At 47.9% G+C, this 14,484-nt stretch overlaps 1 protein-coding gene across 2 annotated transcripts in view; it reads left to right on the top strand.

The window, feature by feature from the left end:
* MAP2K6 (mitogen-activated protein kinase kinase 6) overlaps positions 1 to 14,484 on the top strand; it is a 63,305-nt gene that overhangs the window by 35,562 nt on the left and 13,259 nt on the right. For both annotated transcript variants that reach the window (XM_019542335.1, XM_019542336.1), the window contains exons 3-7: positions 3,837 to 3,885; positions 9,458 to 9,571; positions 11,533 to 11,652; positions 12,438 to 12,554; positions 12,828 to 12,879. In XM_019542335.1, the coding sequence (XP_019397880.1) occupies positions 3,837 to 3,885; positions 9,458 to 9,571; positions 11,533 to 11,652; positions 12,438 to 12,554; positions 12,828 to 12,879 (452 nt within the window). The remainder of the gene's footprint in view (positions 1 to 3,836; positions 3,886 to 9,457; positions 9,572 to 11,532; positions 11,653 to 12,437; positions 12,555 to 12,827; positions 12,880 to 14,484) is intronic.

Here is a 14,484-nt window from a genome sequence, read left to right as displayed (position 1 = left end):
GCGTCAGTTGTCAGTTGCCCCATCTGGTTTAGCAGGGGTCCAACGTTGCCCTTGCTTTTCCACTTGTTTGTGCTTTTTGGCCTTGGTGTGGTTGATTTCTGGGCTCGGTGGGCCCCGTCTTTGCTTCAGGGAGTGGGTCTTGTGTTGGGCTGGTAAGCCCCCACTTAGCAAGTTCAAGTATGAAATAGGTGAGCTGCTGCCATAGCTTCCACTGATTCCTTTATGTTGCCCAGTTGACTTCTCTTTGGTCATTCCCCTTCTTCTGTTGGCATTTCTTCTCCTATGGCCTCTTCCATTTCATGGTCATTGCTGCATCCCTGATGAGGGCTTTGCCTGTCCTAGCCATCCGGTGCTGCAGGGAGGGAATCCAAAGTAAAGGGTTGCTTGACCCAAACTCTTTAGGGTTTAGGTTTTATGAAGGAAGCTGAGTGACGGTCATCCCACCTCTTGATGAATGCCCCCAAGGAAAGCAGAGAGCAAAAGGAGTTCACTGCAGGAACCCCACAGAGATGGTATTAGCACTGATCTACAGAGTTAAATAGTGAAGCAAACCACTTGCCTGGCTCATCCCAGGAGCTCTGGATTTCCAGGAAGATGTTGAAAAGGGTTTAACCTGCTCAACCAGGCCTGACTGAAGGGCTATTCCCAGCCAGCGGCAGTTGTTGGGTAGATGAGACCTTGTGCATCTCATGGAGGGATGGAGTTGTGCAAAGTCTTCTGCTCCGCGGAGTCACAGATTGGCGGCAGGACTGGTGTCTCTGCTTGCCAGGGTTGTAGGGATGACTTACTGGTCAGGCGGGGAAGGGAATAAAAGGAGACGAGATAAAGCATCAAAATGATGAGAGTAATGAAGACTCCACAGATTCAACTTTTTTGTGAGCCTGCCCTTCATCTTCACGAACTGAGTAGGCAACAGTGTGTATGGGAGAGAGAGGACATAGGATTTCAGGGCAGTTGTGCAGAATTTGCTTTATCCAGGCTCATTTACCTACAGGACGAATCTGGTTTAGACCCCCGCTTCCAGTGGCCCAACTCTTTGGTGCTGTCTCGTACTTAGATGACTCAGTGCAGCAGTCCTTTTGGGTTGGAAAATGCAGGGCACTTTTTCAAGACAACCGCCGGCAAAGTTGCACAAGTTATCATAGATCAAGGTACATGAAGCCAAACCCTCTTGTGAAGAGCTCATCAAGCCAGCTAAGCGGGTTTCTCCACTAGCCACTTGGTAATAGTGGCTCTCAAGATGCTTTTACTCCATTTGTGATCAACCCATGAACTTCCTGAAATATTGAAGAGGTTTTGTGTGTACTTATGACCATGCTCCGAATAGTTCCTGCCTTGCTCGCTGGGTTGGGAGTCTGCTGAATCAGGCACATCCATTGCCACTGCGGCACTGCCAGTCTGGACGGGAGGGGACGCCAACTTGTAAAGGGGCAATTCTACTTTGCTTCTTTAAATGGCTCCGCCAATGCAAATACAAACAAATTCCTGCCTATTAGGAAAAAGAGCGGAGCAGAATTTTCCCAGCCACATTATGATGACCTTTACTAATTGAATTCATTGGCTTTATCCCAATGGTTTGCTTCACCCTGGAACTATGTAGATCTGCCTTCCCTGGTGGGTCTGAGCTCTGCCTCGGTGCTCGGCTGACCGGACCTGCACGGGTTTGGAGCAAATTGACTTTTTTTCAAACAACTTCTCAACGTCTCATTGCCATTTGGTGTGTCCGTATCACAGCGTCTCTGTAGGGCTTCTTTGCAGTGCATATCTCCCTGCTTTTTTGTGGGGATTTCCTTCACAATCCAGGAGGTGTGAGGACACTCACTCGTCTTCCCTCAGGATGCCTCAGCTAGAAAGATCCTGGGTGAAGCAACCCTGTCCTCCTGCTCCTTCACTCTGGCGCCAGATTAACCCAGTGCCCCCGTAGTTTTTCTTTAATGTGCCCTTTTGTTGCACATCTCCATGACAAGGAAAATGAAAGGGGGAAGGGAATGATTTGAGCCCCCGGGGCTGCCTCTCTTGCAGGTTTGGAATAAGCTGATTTAAAATAAGGAAATAAATACATAAAACCCCTTAGGAAATAGGTCTGTGCTATTAGGATGTCATTTGCTGCATAAGGCAAACCCTGCATTTGCTTGTTAGCCTCCTTAATGATTCATTTTGATCATTGCAGCAATTACCTCCCATCCATCTTGCCTAATGTGGCTACCTGCTTATGTTGGCAGGCAGGACGGTAATATAGGTTTACGTTTCACTGAGGATAACCCTCTTTTTCCTTTACGCATCGATTAGGAACACTTGCACCCGCGGGATCACACTCTTTCTCCCTGGAGCTCCCCAGGGACTTACTCAGATCAGGAGACATCAGAGTCCACCGTCTATTAAGATGCTTTGGCTGCTCCTGGTGTAGTAATTTTGTGATGCTGATGACTTTCCAGAAACAACTGAATTTAAAAAAAAAAACAACAGCTCTTGCGAAAGGCTGAGATTTTGTCTCTTAAGAGCTGAATTCAGCCGTGTGAACAATAGGACTGCCATTTTACTGCTGTGAAGTAAGAGCCTGCCCAGCCAGGTAGCACATTGCATAGGCCACAGGTGTAAAAAGAGGGCACTCAAAGCCTTGATTTGCTAGGGTCATGCACCTGAGGCCTTCAAGCCAATTTAAAAAGCCAGGCCTCTTGGCTGTCAAGTGTGTGAGCCGCGATACTCCACGGCTTGCGGTGCCAGCAATGAGGTGCTCGCTGCGAGAGATTTGCCTTGGGGAAGGTAGATCTGGCAGAGGAGGACTATTTCGCGGGAAGCTGAGCACATCTTAGCTGTTTTTGGAAAGGATTCGTGGAAAGATCTCTGGGCCGCGTAGCCGTCGGGGTCTGAGATGCTGAGTGAGGATCCCCTGTTAGTCGTCTCCGTTCGTATGGCTGCTGCCCCGTGGGTCCGTCTCAGGCTGGCTCGACAGTTCGCTTTACTGAGGGATCTTTTTAGGGCAGGCGGGGAACGCGGGTGACCCTCCATGCTGCTGGATGCAGGCGCTGGGAGCGATGCGAAGGGGATCACAGGAGTCAGGTACTAAAGCAGTTAGGCTAGCAATCCTGGCGCTCGGGACAGGCAGCAGTTGCGTGCCCCAGGGCCAGGGTTAAGCGATATGGTCCCTAAGTTGCAGTATCCCAGAGTTACGTGCGCTAAGGCCTACAGCGAGAAGAAAGCGGGATGTGCAAGATCTTCTGAGAATGTCCGTCCTTCGAAGCCAGGGGAGGAAAAAGTGCATTAGAAAACAGATAGACACACATCTCTCCAGCCTGTTCGAAACGGCGCTGAAACAAGGCACCAGGGGCCAAGCTGCTGCTTTCATCCTTGGGTGAGCTAGGTCTTGGACCCTCTGTAGAGAGAGCGGACAGCAGGCTCGGGCTGGATCTCTGCGCAGCAGCATCTACCCAGGAAAGGAGATTAATTCTCCCTCCCTCTCTTCCGTTTTGCTGGGATTGGTCCCCCTCCCTGCCCATCAAAGCAGATCATCTCTCGAAGTTCCTTACTGTGGGAGTTGGGCAAAGACTTGTGAAAGCCCAGCTCCGGCAGCGTCCTTCCTGACCCCTTTTGGGATGAGTTTATGAGTCTTGGCAAGGTCTAGCCGCGCGGTGAGGCTAGGAAGCCACTGGTACTTCCCTGCGTGATGCTGAGCATCCGCGGCTTGAGGGGGATTCATGCCCAGGCCTCCATTGGGATTGTTGACCATCTCCATCTGGGTTGTGATCCGACACGCTTGGTCCTTTGGGATAGCTGCAGTTGTATGGTCTCGGGAACTGATGCTTCACTTGTGTTTTTCTTTTCTTTCTCTCCCACAGGCCGCCTAGAGATTTAGACTCCAAAGCCTGCATCTCTATTGGGGAGAAGGTAAGATTATAAGTTTGGTCTACCAGGCTATATTAGATGTGTAAACCCAGCCCCAGGTACCAAATTAGGGTCCAGCTGATTTTACAAACCTAATTTTAGTGGGTCACAACCTGAGGGAACATGAGATCAGGGTCAAGGGACGGCAGCTTGGCCATTTTCTCTTATTTTCTGTCAGCCACCCCCAAGTCGCTTCGTTTCCCAGCATCCTTTGTGTTTTATCCCTTCTTGCCAAACACGAGTCAAGCATTTGAGCTTCATGCCTTGCATTCATTTTGCTTTTTATGGCAAAAGTGTTGTTATTATTATTATTATTAACTGCTAATAATTACAACCACAATACGAATAGTAGCATCACAAACCAGGCCATGCATTTACACTGAGTAGCTAGCTACAGGTTCTGGTATTTATAAAGCTGGAGACTAGAAGCTAAACGTTCCCAAACATCCTCACCCACCTGAACTATTTGTATTCTTGTGGTTGCAGCCTCGCGGGGGGGTTATATCTTGTCTCGGTGCCATTTGGACTCCTTTAGCTATTGCCTCACCCCCCCTCAATGCACACAGATAGAGATGTGCTTTGGAGGCTGCCTTAATCCAGTGGCAGTCAGCAGGCTCCCAGTCCCCAGACAGTAGGATCCCAGTAGGAGTGAGTTTTCTTGACCCAGTGCCCTTCTGCCTGGCGTACACGGCTGCAGCTGCCATTCATATCGCCCCTGAAATGTTTCTCAGGTAGTCCTGTACTGTATAGAGAGGTGTTAGCCACCTCTCATCAACCTGCCTAATTGGGTGGGGGAAGGAGATAAGCCATCATGTAATGGTTCTTTTGCATGAATTTAAACATCGCATTGTAAAAAAGCAGATGGGTCGGAGCTCCCTGAGAGGCTGCATCCTCACGCTCCTCCCATCCGGAAGGCAGCAGCACTGCACAGCGAGCCCCAGGGACCGTGAGAGCAGGAGCCCTCGCAATAAGCAAGCCTTCCTGGTGCAAATGCCAGCGCAGCGATTCCTTCTTTGTTTCTCCAAGGAATGACCCGGATTAGCGAGCGTGGCCCTGCTTCCCTATGTGACACTCACAGCTTTGTTCAACCCTTGCCCGGCTCTTACGTAATGGCCCTGACACCGCACACTTAACGTTATTAATAGTAACACGTAGTCAGGGTCGAGATGCTGATTGCTAAGCTCTGGGTTATGTTAATGGCTTTCTCCCGCTTCGTTCCAAATATGAATTTCTCCCCCAGCCAGGAGAAGTAAAAGCTAATAGGAGCCAGCCTCAGAAGTTTACTTTGAATCGTGGGTGTGAACGTTATTAGCCATTTCCAAATGCGGGAGTATCCCCTGGAGTTTATTCGTATCACCCGCTTGGCTTTCAGCCATCGGTTGGCGTCATCGGTATGAAAACAGAGACATCCCCCAGCTGAAGAGTTTGTGGAGTTAATGCTTGTGGCTGGAGTCCCTTCGTGCACAGAGCTGCTCAGCTTACCCAGGCAGAGAGACCATCCCTGTATAATGGGCGGGCAGGTGATACAGGGTGCCTGAGGTCTCCCGAATCGGATAAAGACTGATGGCTTTTTTTTCCCCATTGCAAGTCTTTTTCTTTTTTTGGAACTCCTGTTTCAACACTAACGTATCGTCTTAACTCTGACAGCCCCCCCCAAAGCATTGAGAGTGACCCCCTCCAAGCACTCACGTTCAGTGTCCCTTCGCATGGAGTCTACCCTGCTAACCAGCAGGGATCCTGGTTTTCTCTGAGAGAGAAATCCAAATGTTTGTGATTTTTATATATATCTATAGCTATCGATATATTGATATAGATATATCTATAGATATATGTATATAGATGTCTGTGTGTATCAATATATTGATAGCTATAGATATCTGTGTATATTGATAGCTATAGATATCTATGTACATAGATAGCTATATGTATCTAAATATCTAGAGATAGATAGACAGATAAAAAAATTCAAAAATTGTCTGATTTTTTTATCACAGAAAACCAGAATCCCTGCTGGTTAGCATATATAGAGATGTATATCTCTATATATAGATATCTCTCTCTCTCTCTATATATATATGTGTGTGTATATATATCTATAGATATATTTATAGATATATATGTGCGTGTGTGTGTATATATATGTATATAGATATAGATATAGGTATATATATCTCTGTATCTATATATAGAGAGATTATATATGTATAGATATATATATACACACACACATATAGAGACAGAGAGAATGGCATTTTGTTTTAATCATGGAAAAATGTGGATTTTGAGGGGTTTTTTAAATCAGAAAATTTTGGATTTTTTTTTTTAAATCAGAGAAAACCAGGGTCCCTGCTAACCAGGCAGGACTGCTGCCAGACTTTGCTTGGGATGCTGAGCCTTGTGGAGTAAAAGGACAAGGTTTTCCAGTAGGAATCCCTGCATGCCTGGGCGGAGTAACAGGCCTCTTCGTTAGGTTTTGGTTTGGGGTGCAGCTGCCCAAGTCGGAGGGTCCTTGTGTCCCTTCCAGATCTTCAGCTGACAGCTTCAGGTTCCCTTTCCACCTCCCTGCCTAGGGAGGACCAGATGCGCTCTGTTTTGTCAGCAGCCTGGTGCCCTGTAATCTCAGGCAGAAGGCGGGGTAGATTTGCACCTTTATAGACTAATTCATCAGAGGTGGAGCATAAGCTTTCATAGGCGGAGGGCTTCCCTGTCATCTCTTTACGGACCTCTCGACGACTGAGCATTTGACGACACACCCAGCAACTGTTGGCCCCAAAGCGGCGCGTCGGGGAACGGTCATCCAACGCGTGTGTGTACTAGTACTGAGATGGGAACCTATACACTTGTTTTAAGGCCTTTGGAAACCTCCCATTCACCTGGGGAACGGCCCGTTTCTCTGTGGGAAGGGTACCGAATGCCTTGCTTCCACTCTTCTCTCTTTTCTGGGCCTCCCTTTGAATATTGGCTTGCTTGCTGAGAAGAAAGTCCTAGCTCCAGCTGAGGTGTGAACATCCCCTGCTTCTTGCTAAAGCTGTTGGCTTCAAAGCCTAGTTCTCACTCGTTAGTGTTGACAGCTTGCCCAAATGCCTGCCTTGTCCATGCAAGGACACCTGGGTCCTCTTTTGCTTTCCACTCTAGAGGCACTGGGTTGGGAAAGCTAGAGGACAAGGAGGGCGAACACCCCCCTGATAAAATCAAAGCCAGTTCAGTAGCCTCAAAGAACTTGCTGGATTATAGCGTGGATTTGTAACCAGGCTGGACCAGGGGTTGCACACAAATTGCTCTTCCCCTCCTTAGCAGTTGCATGGTAAAAGAGCATCCCGCATCTTTTCAGCTGAGGAGCTTAGATTCACTGCCCAATAGCATTCGAAACGGTATGTGTACCCGTGCACGTGCATGGCTGCAGTCAGAGTCAGGCCTGGGTTTTCTTTGGGAAAGAAACACCTCTTCCCCAATTTGATTTTAATATTATTAATAGAAATCATGAGAAAACACTGGGACATCTAAAGGATTTTGGAAACCTTAGCTATGGGAGACACAGCTGATCCCCTTGGAGAATCAGCTGCGCACACCCATTGAAGGTTCAGCCACAGCGTTTATCCCCGGTTCAGTTCTGGGCAACCCGGGACTTAAACCCAGACGTTATCTCCTTCCCACACTGGGGGCTTTTTCCTACCATATATTCATTTGACCATGATTCGAACCCAGTGCGGGTCATCCTGTCCTGAAATCAGATTCTTAGGAAAGCATGCCTGGAATCCAGGATAATTTGGCACTTTTAATTTTACTGGAAAAACGAGAAGATTTTGATGGGAGAAAAATGCCATTCCAGCACTAGTCCAATGAAGCAGGGCAGTACATTCGACCGGTGTGTCAGGTGGTTAATTTATTAGGTGATGTATTAATTCATTAGCATTTTATAGTGTCTATCTTTGGATGCTTTTCTTTCATTTGAATTTTTATTTTCCCTGGCATAGAGCCGGGGCTGGGAGATGGAAAGAGTGTGAGAAGCATCTGGAGCGCGGTGACCCAGTATCGAGTCAGAGGCATGCCTGCTGCTAAAATGAGCCCTTGTTCCAAGAAAAGCAGCTCTCTCTCCCCACAGTCCCAAGGAAGAGGAAAAGGATCAGCGCAGAGGGGCAGCAAGTTCGGGTTGGAAGGTGCATAGAGACAGGCCCTCATTAAAAAAAAACAACAACCCGCGAGCTCAGTCTTTCTTTCTATGGTTTCCTATTGAAGAGTGTGACTTGACTCGGCTGCAGTCGTTACCCCGGTGGTATTGGCCATGCTTATCCCACAAGTCATTTGTCCTGCTGGGTTTCTTAGGACCTGGTACCTCCATGCCCATCTCCCAGTGCCCCCATTGACTTCTCCGTGTCCCCTAGAGAAAGCCACTTTCCTCGATCCCTTTAACTTCGCTGCTAAATTTAAGAGCGGTGCCTGAAGGAGACAGAGGGCTTGTTTGGAGAGTCGGCGGTGAACAGTAGGAGCAGTGTCAGGCAGGGAAAAGGCGCTTGAAACCACATCGTAGCACAAAACCACCAGTCAGGGCTACTTTTACAGTAAATGCAGTTGTGATCGAGCCGTCAAGCCGTACAGTAGCACAGTATGTGCGCCCAAACTGGGAGAGTCCCTCTCCAACCAGCACATTTCAGGCAGCAGTTTTGTTTTTTTTTCTGCTGCAGAGGCAGAAAGCGGTGTGGGATTATGTGCCGTGAATCAGTTCATTATAGCCGGTTACTTTCTGTAGGATGATTGACTTCTGTGGTCGTGCGTTCAGCATGCCGAGTGGCTGGGTTTTAGTAGCAAGGGCATGTTTTAAACTCCAAAAATAATAAGAAAAAAAAATAGAGCCTCTGCACAATGTCGCCCCGAAAAGAAGGGCTGGGATGCAGCGCTCCAAACAAAGCCTGCCTTCATGTCAAGCAAGGAGAAAGAGGCTAGACGAAATAAATCTGGGGAGGCTTAAAGAGGGACAGCTCTCCACTGCTGTCTGGCCCCAATGCCAGTTTGTAGAAATAAGCTTTTTACAAGCCATGAAACCGGTCAGGAATGCTTCCATAGTATTTCTCTTAAAGGAAAGTCCTATGGGAAGGGTTGTTTCATCACTTGCCTTTGGCGTTTGCAGCACTGGGAACCTGACTGGCAGTTACGGGCAGTGGTTTGGGTTGATTTTCCTCCTGAAGCCCTAAGAAATAAATGAGCGGGGCGGTCGGGATCCAGTCTTCCAGCTCGTTCGGTCCTGGTGAGGAGGTAGGGGGCACAGAGGTGGGTGCTTTTCCTCTCCGGAGCGCTGCGTTAATTGTTACCTGGATCAGTCTTACTGTCGTCCCTGGGGAATCTTGCACCCATTTTACAGATGGGGACAGGGAGGTGCGGAGAAGGTTAAGCAATCTCACCAAGACTGCAGGTGGAAGGTTGTGTGTTCGAGGCGGATTGTGTGTTCAAGCACCTCAAGGTTGTGTGTTCAAGCACCTCTTGGCTTTTCTGCTGCTCTCTTCACAGAACGGAAGAACAGGGGCCTCCATTCTCTTGCCTTTGACGTTTTCACTGTGTTTCCTCCCAATTCCTCCTCCAGAACTTTGAAGTCAAGGCCGATGATCTCGAGCCGATCTCCGAGCTGGGACGAGGCGCATACGGGGTGGTGGAGAAGATGAGGCACATGCCGAGCGGGCAGATCATGGCGGTAAAGGTAGAGTGCAACTCCTAGGGTTGTTTTATAACTGCTTTATAAAGCAGAAATCACAGATCCATTCTAGCAATTTTGTTTTTCTTTGGGTTTCCCCCCAGCCCGGACACAGAAAGTCAACACGTCATTTTGACTTGTGTTTCTAGCCCTTTTAGGGTAGCAACTGTATTTTTGGTATGTGTTTGTTTGTGCAGCCCCTGGCGCACGGGGATGGAAGAAGGTTCCTGATTCATGACAGTGGCTCCTGGACTATATTACAATACAGATAAATCCTAATACAGGGATTTTCTTTGGGTTTTTTAACATTTTTTTAACAACCCTATTGTAATTCAAGAAAAAAATCATGGGAACTTTCCTGTCACGTGTGGGTTCTGTAGAGAACTGAATTACAGGCCAAACGTGAGCTGAGAGTTACCTATTATTTAAAATAAGGGGGGGAAAAAAGGTGCAAGACTTTACAAGCAAAGGGAAATGCAATTCTTAGCTTGTCCTTGCTGCCTCCGCTTAACAAGCCTTTCCCAGTTTCTGGGGAGCAAGAACTAATCCAGGAACCCACATCTGTTACATTTTGTCTGCTCTGTTTTATTTTTCCTGGTAGCCACCAGGCTGCAAAACCCCTCTGAAAGCAGGGATGGATGCGGTTGGGCAGGGCGGTGGGAACTGCGCTCTCGTGCACTTTCATCCCAGTTGCTCGAGTGGTTTAAGTCCGACGCATGATTAGCCTCCAGTGGCTTTGACCAAAGAGCCTTAGAGCATCTGTGTCTGGTCGATGTGGTGTTAGCTCGTAAAACTATACGAGCATCTCATGCTTCTGCTGGCAGCTGCTGCTGAGGCCTTCCCCTGATGGCAGAGAAGAGAGAGATTGGACAATCTTGTACCCTTCCTCCAATGAGGATGTCTCAGGAGTTCACAGAAGTAAATCCTACCTCACCACTGCAAGGGGGCTTATTCCCACCTATTTTTCTAAAGTGCAGAGACCAAATTTTAGAAGTGGCCTCTGGTTTTGCTTTGAGAGACAGGAGACTCTTGCCCCAGGAAGCAGCGATTCACAACTAGGGTGCTGCAGCATCCTGGTGTGCCGTAAAGTCCAGTTAAGGGTGCCATGAGATGCACGGTTAGGTTTGCTAATGCCTGCAGGATTCACAAGATCAACCCAGAGTTTTCAAATGGGAATCCACGTGGTGCCAAAAGTATTCTGCCCTGTTGTGGTCAGTCTAAATGCTTTCCCACAGAAGAATGGGTCTATTATTTTTCTGCAGTCAAAAAACAAGTGAAGGCTCAGAGCTGACATTTTCCTAGGAATGCCTTGAGCCTGAAAAGGCAATCCTGTAGACCAATACGACTACACCCTGGATACTTTGAGGCTGAAAATGTTGAGAACCAGCCGCAGCCATGCAGCAGAGACAGGACTGGAACCCAGAACTCTCAGGGCCAAATTCTGGGCTAGTATAAACTGCTGATTTACCCCTGCCTTGAGTTATTCCTCCTGTTTAACCCCCTAGAGCACGGAGTTTCTTCGGTGCTGTTTAAAAGTAGTGGAAAGGAGAAGCAATTCAGAAAAGAAAGTAGCCGCCATCATCTCATGGGAATGGCATTAAGCAGTTTTCCCTATGTGGGTTCGTACACATGTACTAAGCAGACTTAAAATAAGGTGACTTAACTAAAGCGACTTAAGCCGTGCCGGAGCATACAGCTCCTTGACATGGCGTCAGCCATCCTGCGAGCTAAGTTAACTTACGCTTCAGAGCGTACACACATCTGGAGCAGAGTCGACTTAAATGCAGCATAAGATAATACTTCTGAGGTATATTATCTTGAGTCACATTAGTTAAGTCAACTTAAAAAAGTTATCTTGGCTTAACTGTCAGGAAGTTGGTGCGTGTGTACACACCTTGTATGTCCACCTGCAAGCTTAAGCCTGCAAGTTGGACGCTGCGGAGTGCTAACATGTTTCTCTCTTCCAGAGGATCCGAGCCACAGTGAATAGCCAGGAGCAGAAGAGGTTACTGATGGACCTGGACATCTCCATGAGGACGGTAGACTGCCCCTTCACTGTCACCTTCTATGGGGCTCTCTTTCGAGAGGTACAGCATTTTGGATACCTGCCCATCTTCTTCTCCTGCCTGGTACTTAGGTGTGAGCTCTGTGGTTGTGGCGATGGGCACATAACCTAAGATTGAAGGCTGGCACATATTATGTAAGTCGGTTGCTATCTTGGATCTCACACCATGCCCTTCGTTGTTGGGACTGTGTATCTTTGAAGTGTCCTTTTACTTTGATAGAGCACTATTAGCACGTGCTCTGCTCCTGAGGGGTACAGAAAGTCAGTCCCTAGCAAGAGGCGTTTGTTGCCTCATGCTCAGGGGCTTCAGTTTTCAGGAGAGGTAAGACTCGTGGATGCTGGGAAAGACCAGGCAAGCCATCTCTGCATCATATATCGATGGTGGGTTTTCTGTTACGATGTGTGTACCGAAAACTCCCAGCTCGCAGTTTCCCCAAGAGCCCTCCGATGGCACGACGGACCTGCGGCACATTTCAGAGACCCTGCAGTCCATTCTTTGGAAAGGCAGCTAGTGTCTTTCAGCGTGACTTGAGGCTCCTAAGTCTTGTAAGGGCCTCAGGAGAATTTAACCAACATCTGATTTCTAACTCTGGGATTTGCAAAGTGCAGCCTCTTGGGCAGCCGTGCATGAATACATCAGGCACGTTGCGCTTGACCTCAGCTTACTTGAAGGGGAGTGGAGAAACCGGGGGGATGTTGCATAAGGCACCATGAGGACAAGCCCAGTGGGAGCGTGACAGAAGTCACCTGCACACACAAGCAAGGGAAGGCTCCAGTTGGTAAGGTTTCCCCTTTTTTTTCCTCCAGGGAGACGTGTGGATCTGCATGGAGCTGATGGACACCTCGCTGGACAAATTCTACAAACACGTCATTGACAAAGGCCTGACGATTCCCGAAGACATCCTGGGGAAAATAGCAGTCTCCGTAAGTGGAGTTCAGGGTGCTGTCCCTCTTCTGAGCCTAGCCCTTGGGGACCTCTCATCTCTGCACTGACCCAGAAACCAGCCCTCGCATGCAAATTCTTGCTTGACTTTCAGTATTTAGCCTGAGTTTATATTTATCAGTTCTCCATACCTGGACATCTGCCATTTGACTGTTCCCCATTGCTGTAGAGCTGGGGTTAGGAGGCTTGGTGTGGGCTAGCCCCACTGGTCCATCCTGCGAGCTCTGGTTCACTCTGGATTTGTTGTGTTTCAGATTGTAAAAGCGCTTGAACATCTACATAGCAAACTCTCCGTAATCCACAGAGGTAAGTGCAGTTCATGCGTTCTCGGGCAGTGCCTGCTTCCCACTGAGCCTAGCCTCCGGCTCTGCCTCTTGTGGGGGTTATTCTCAGAGCCAGGGAGGTGCCCCCAAAGTCAGGGGGAAGTCCAGTGGCCTCATAGCCTAAGAGCTGGGAGCTGTGGCCTTGTAGCCCAGAGCAAGGGCTTGGCTATGGCAAAGCATGTAAGCAAAAGCAGAGTCAGGATGTGCAGGTATCTTGGAGAGAGTGCCACTCAGCATATCTCTGCTGAAGCTGAACATATGAAATAGCCTCTACTGGCTGGTAAAATAAATAGATAATTTGCTTCCCCATCACCCACTGGCAGAGGTACACCTGACTAATAATGGGATGGGTTCCCAGCTCTTGGACTTTGCCTGGTTTGGGATCAGTCAGGGTATAGGCTCATTCCTCCCCTTAGCATCTACATTACGCCCAGTCGCACCTCCTAATTTGGGCCCAGTCTCATGCAGCCAGGACTCTTAGGTTCAGGGTAGATCAGCAACTTATCCCATGGGAGACTTGGACATAGGTGACCTTAGCTTAAGAATCCCACTTTAGGATCTAGGAGGTAGGGGAAAAAAATGGAGGTCTACCAAGTTTTCTCATAAGACCTCTGGATGTTTCAACCAAATTGTCAGTGCTGAGTAATATGAAGAGGTGGTGCTGGGGGAAATGCTATAAAGCCTGTTTCAAAACCTCCTGATTTCTACCTGCGTTATTTATATTACTTATAACCAGAGAGGATGATGGCACAAAACAGTGTTTGTTCTGCAGTTGTGCAGGGACCCAACATAGGGAGGGTCCTGACCCCTGAAAGGGACTCCTAGGTGCTAACTGCAATGATGATGTTAATAATGACAATAATTTAACCATTTACTTTTAAACATTTCTGCTACTGTTTTTACTGTTCTTTGTTATGCACTTTCTTCCTCTTAAATGCCACAGTGATTTTTATGTCCTGACTTAACGCAGCTCTGCAGGCTTCAAGCTCCAGATGTGGCATTTCTGTCTGGCTTTGGTTTTCAAAATCCCTCTGGTCTCTTTAAAACACCTAAATTTCAGCAGCTATGTAGGACAACGTCAAGAGAGTTTAAAAACTGCCTCCAAGCAGATGCCAGGAACGTGCATAAAATTAAACTATCTTGCTCTTTTGCTGGTTGGCACCTTTATTTTAAAAACCGTATTCAGTATAGAAACGAAAAGAAAAAAAACATCTCTGCAGCGTGGCTGCTGGGGCTGGAGTTGTCTGAAGTGAAAGGAGTTCAAAACTAACAGCCGCTCATGATCTCCCTCTAATGAGCCTGCCTGGGGTCGAGATCCTGCCTTCTGGATCGCTGGAAGTGGGTGGCCAATTCTGCCTGGCTCATAGAGGGTTGTTTGTGTGATTTCAGTCGAAAGGTTGTCATTCAGGGATAACAGACAAAGGATTCCCAAAAGTTTGATCACACGGCCCTGAGTAGAGAGAAGATGCCAATCAGCCACGTACCACAATGCCTCAATGAGGAGGAGTGCGCCACCAGGTTCAGCCCCTGTTGACTATTTTATTATTATATGTAGTTAGAGCAGATTTTTTCAGAAGTGGCCTCTGAA

Source organism: Crocodylus porosus, unplaced genomic scaffold (assembly GCF_001723895.1).
Source record: "Crocodylus porosus isolate Cpor-Errol unplaced genomic scaffold, CroPor_comp1, whole genome shotgun sequence".
NCBI classification, from domain to species: Eukaryota; Metazoa; Chordata; order Crocodylia; family Crocodylidae; genus Crocodylus; species Crocodylus porosus.
This window is presented reverse-complemented; position numbering and strand designations above follow the sequence as displayed.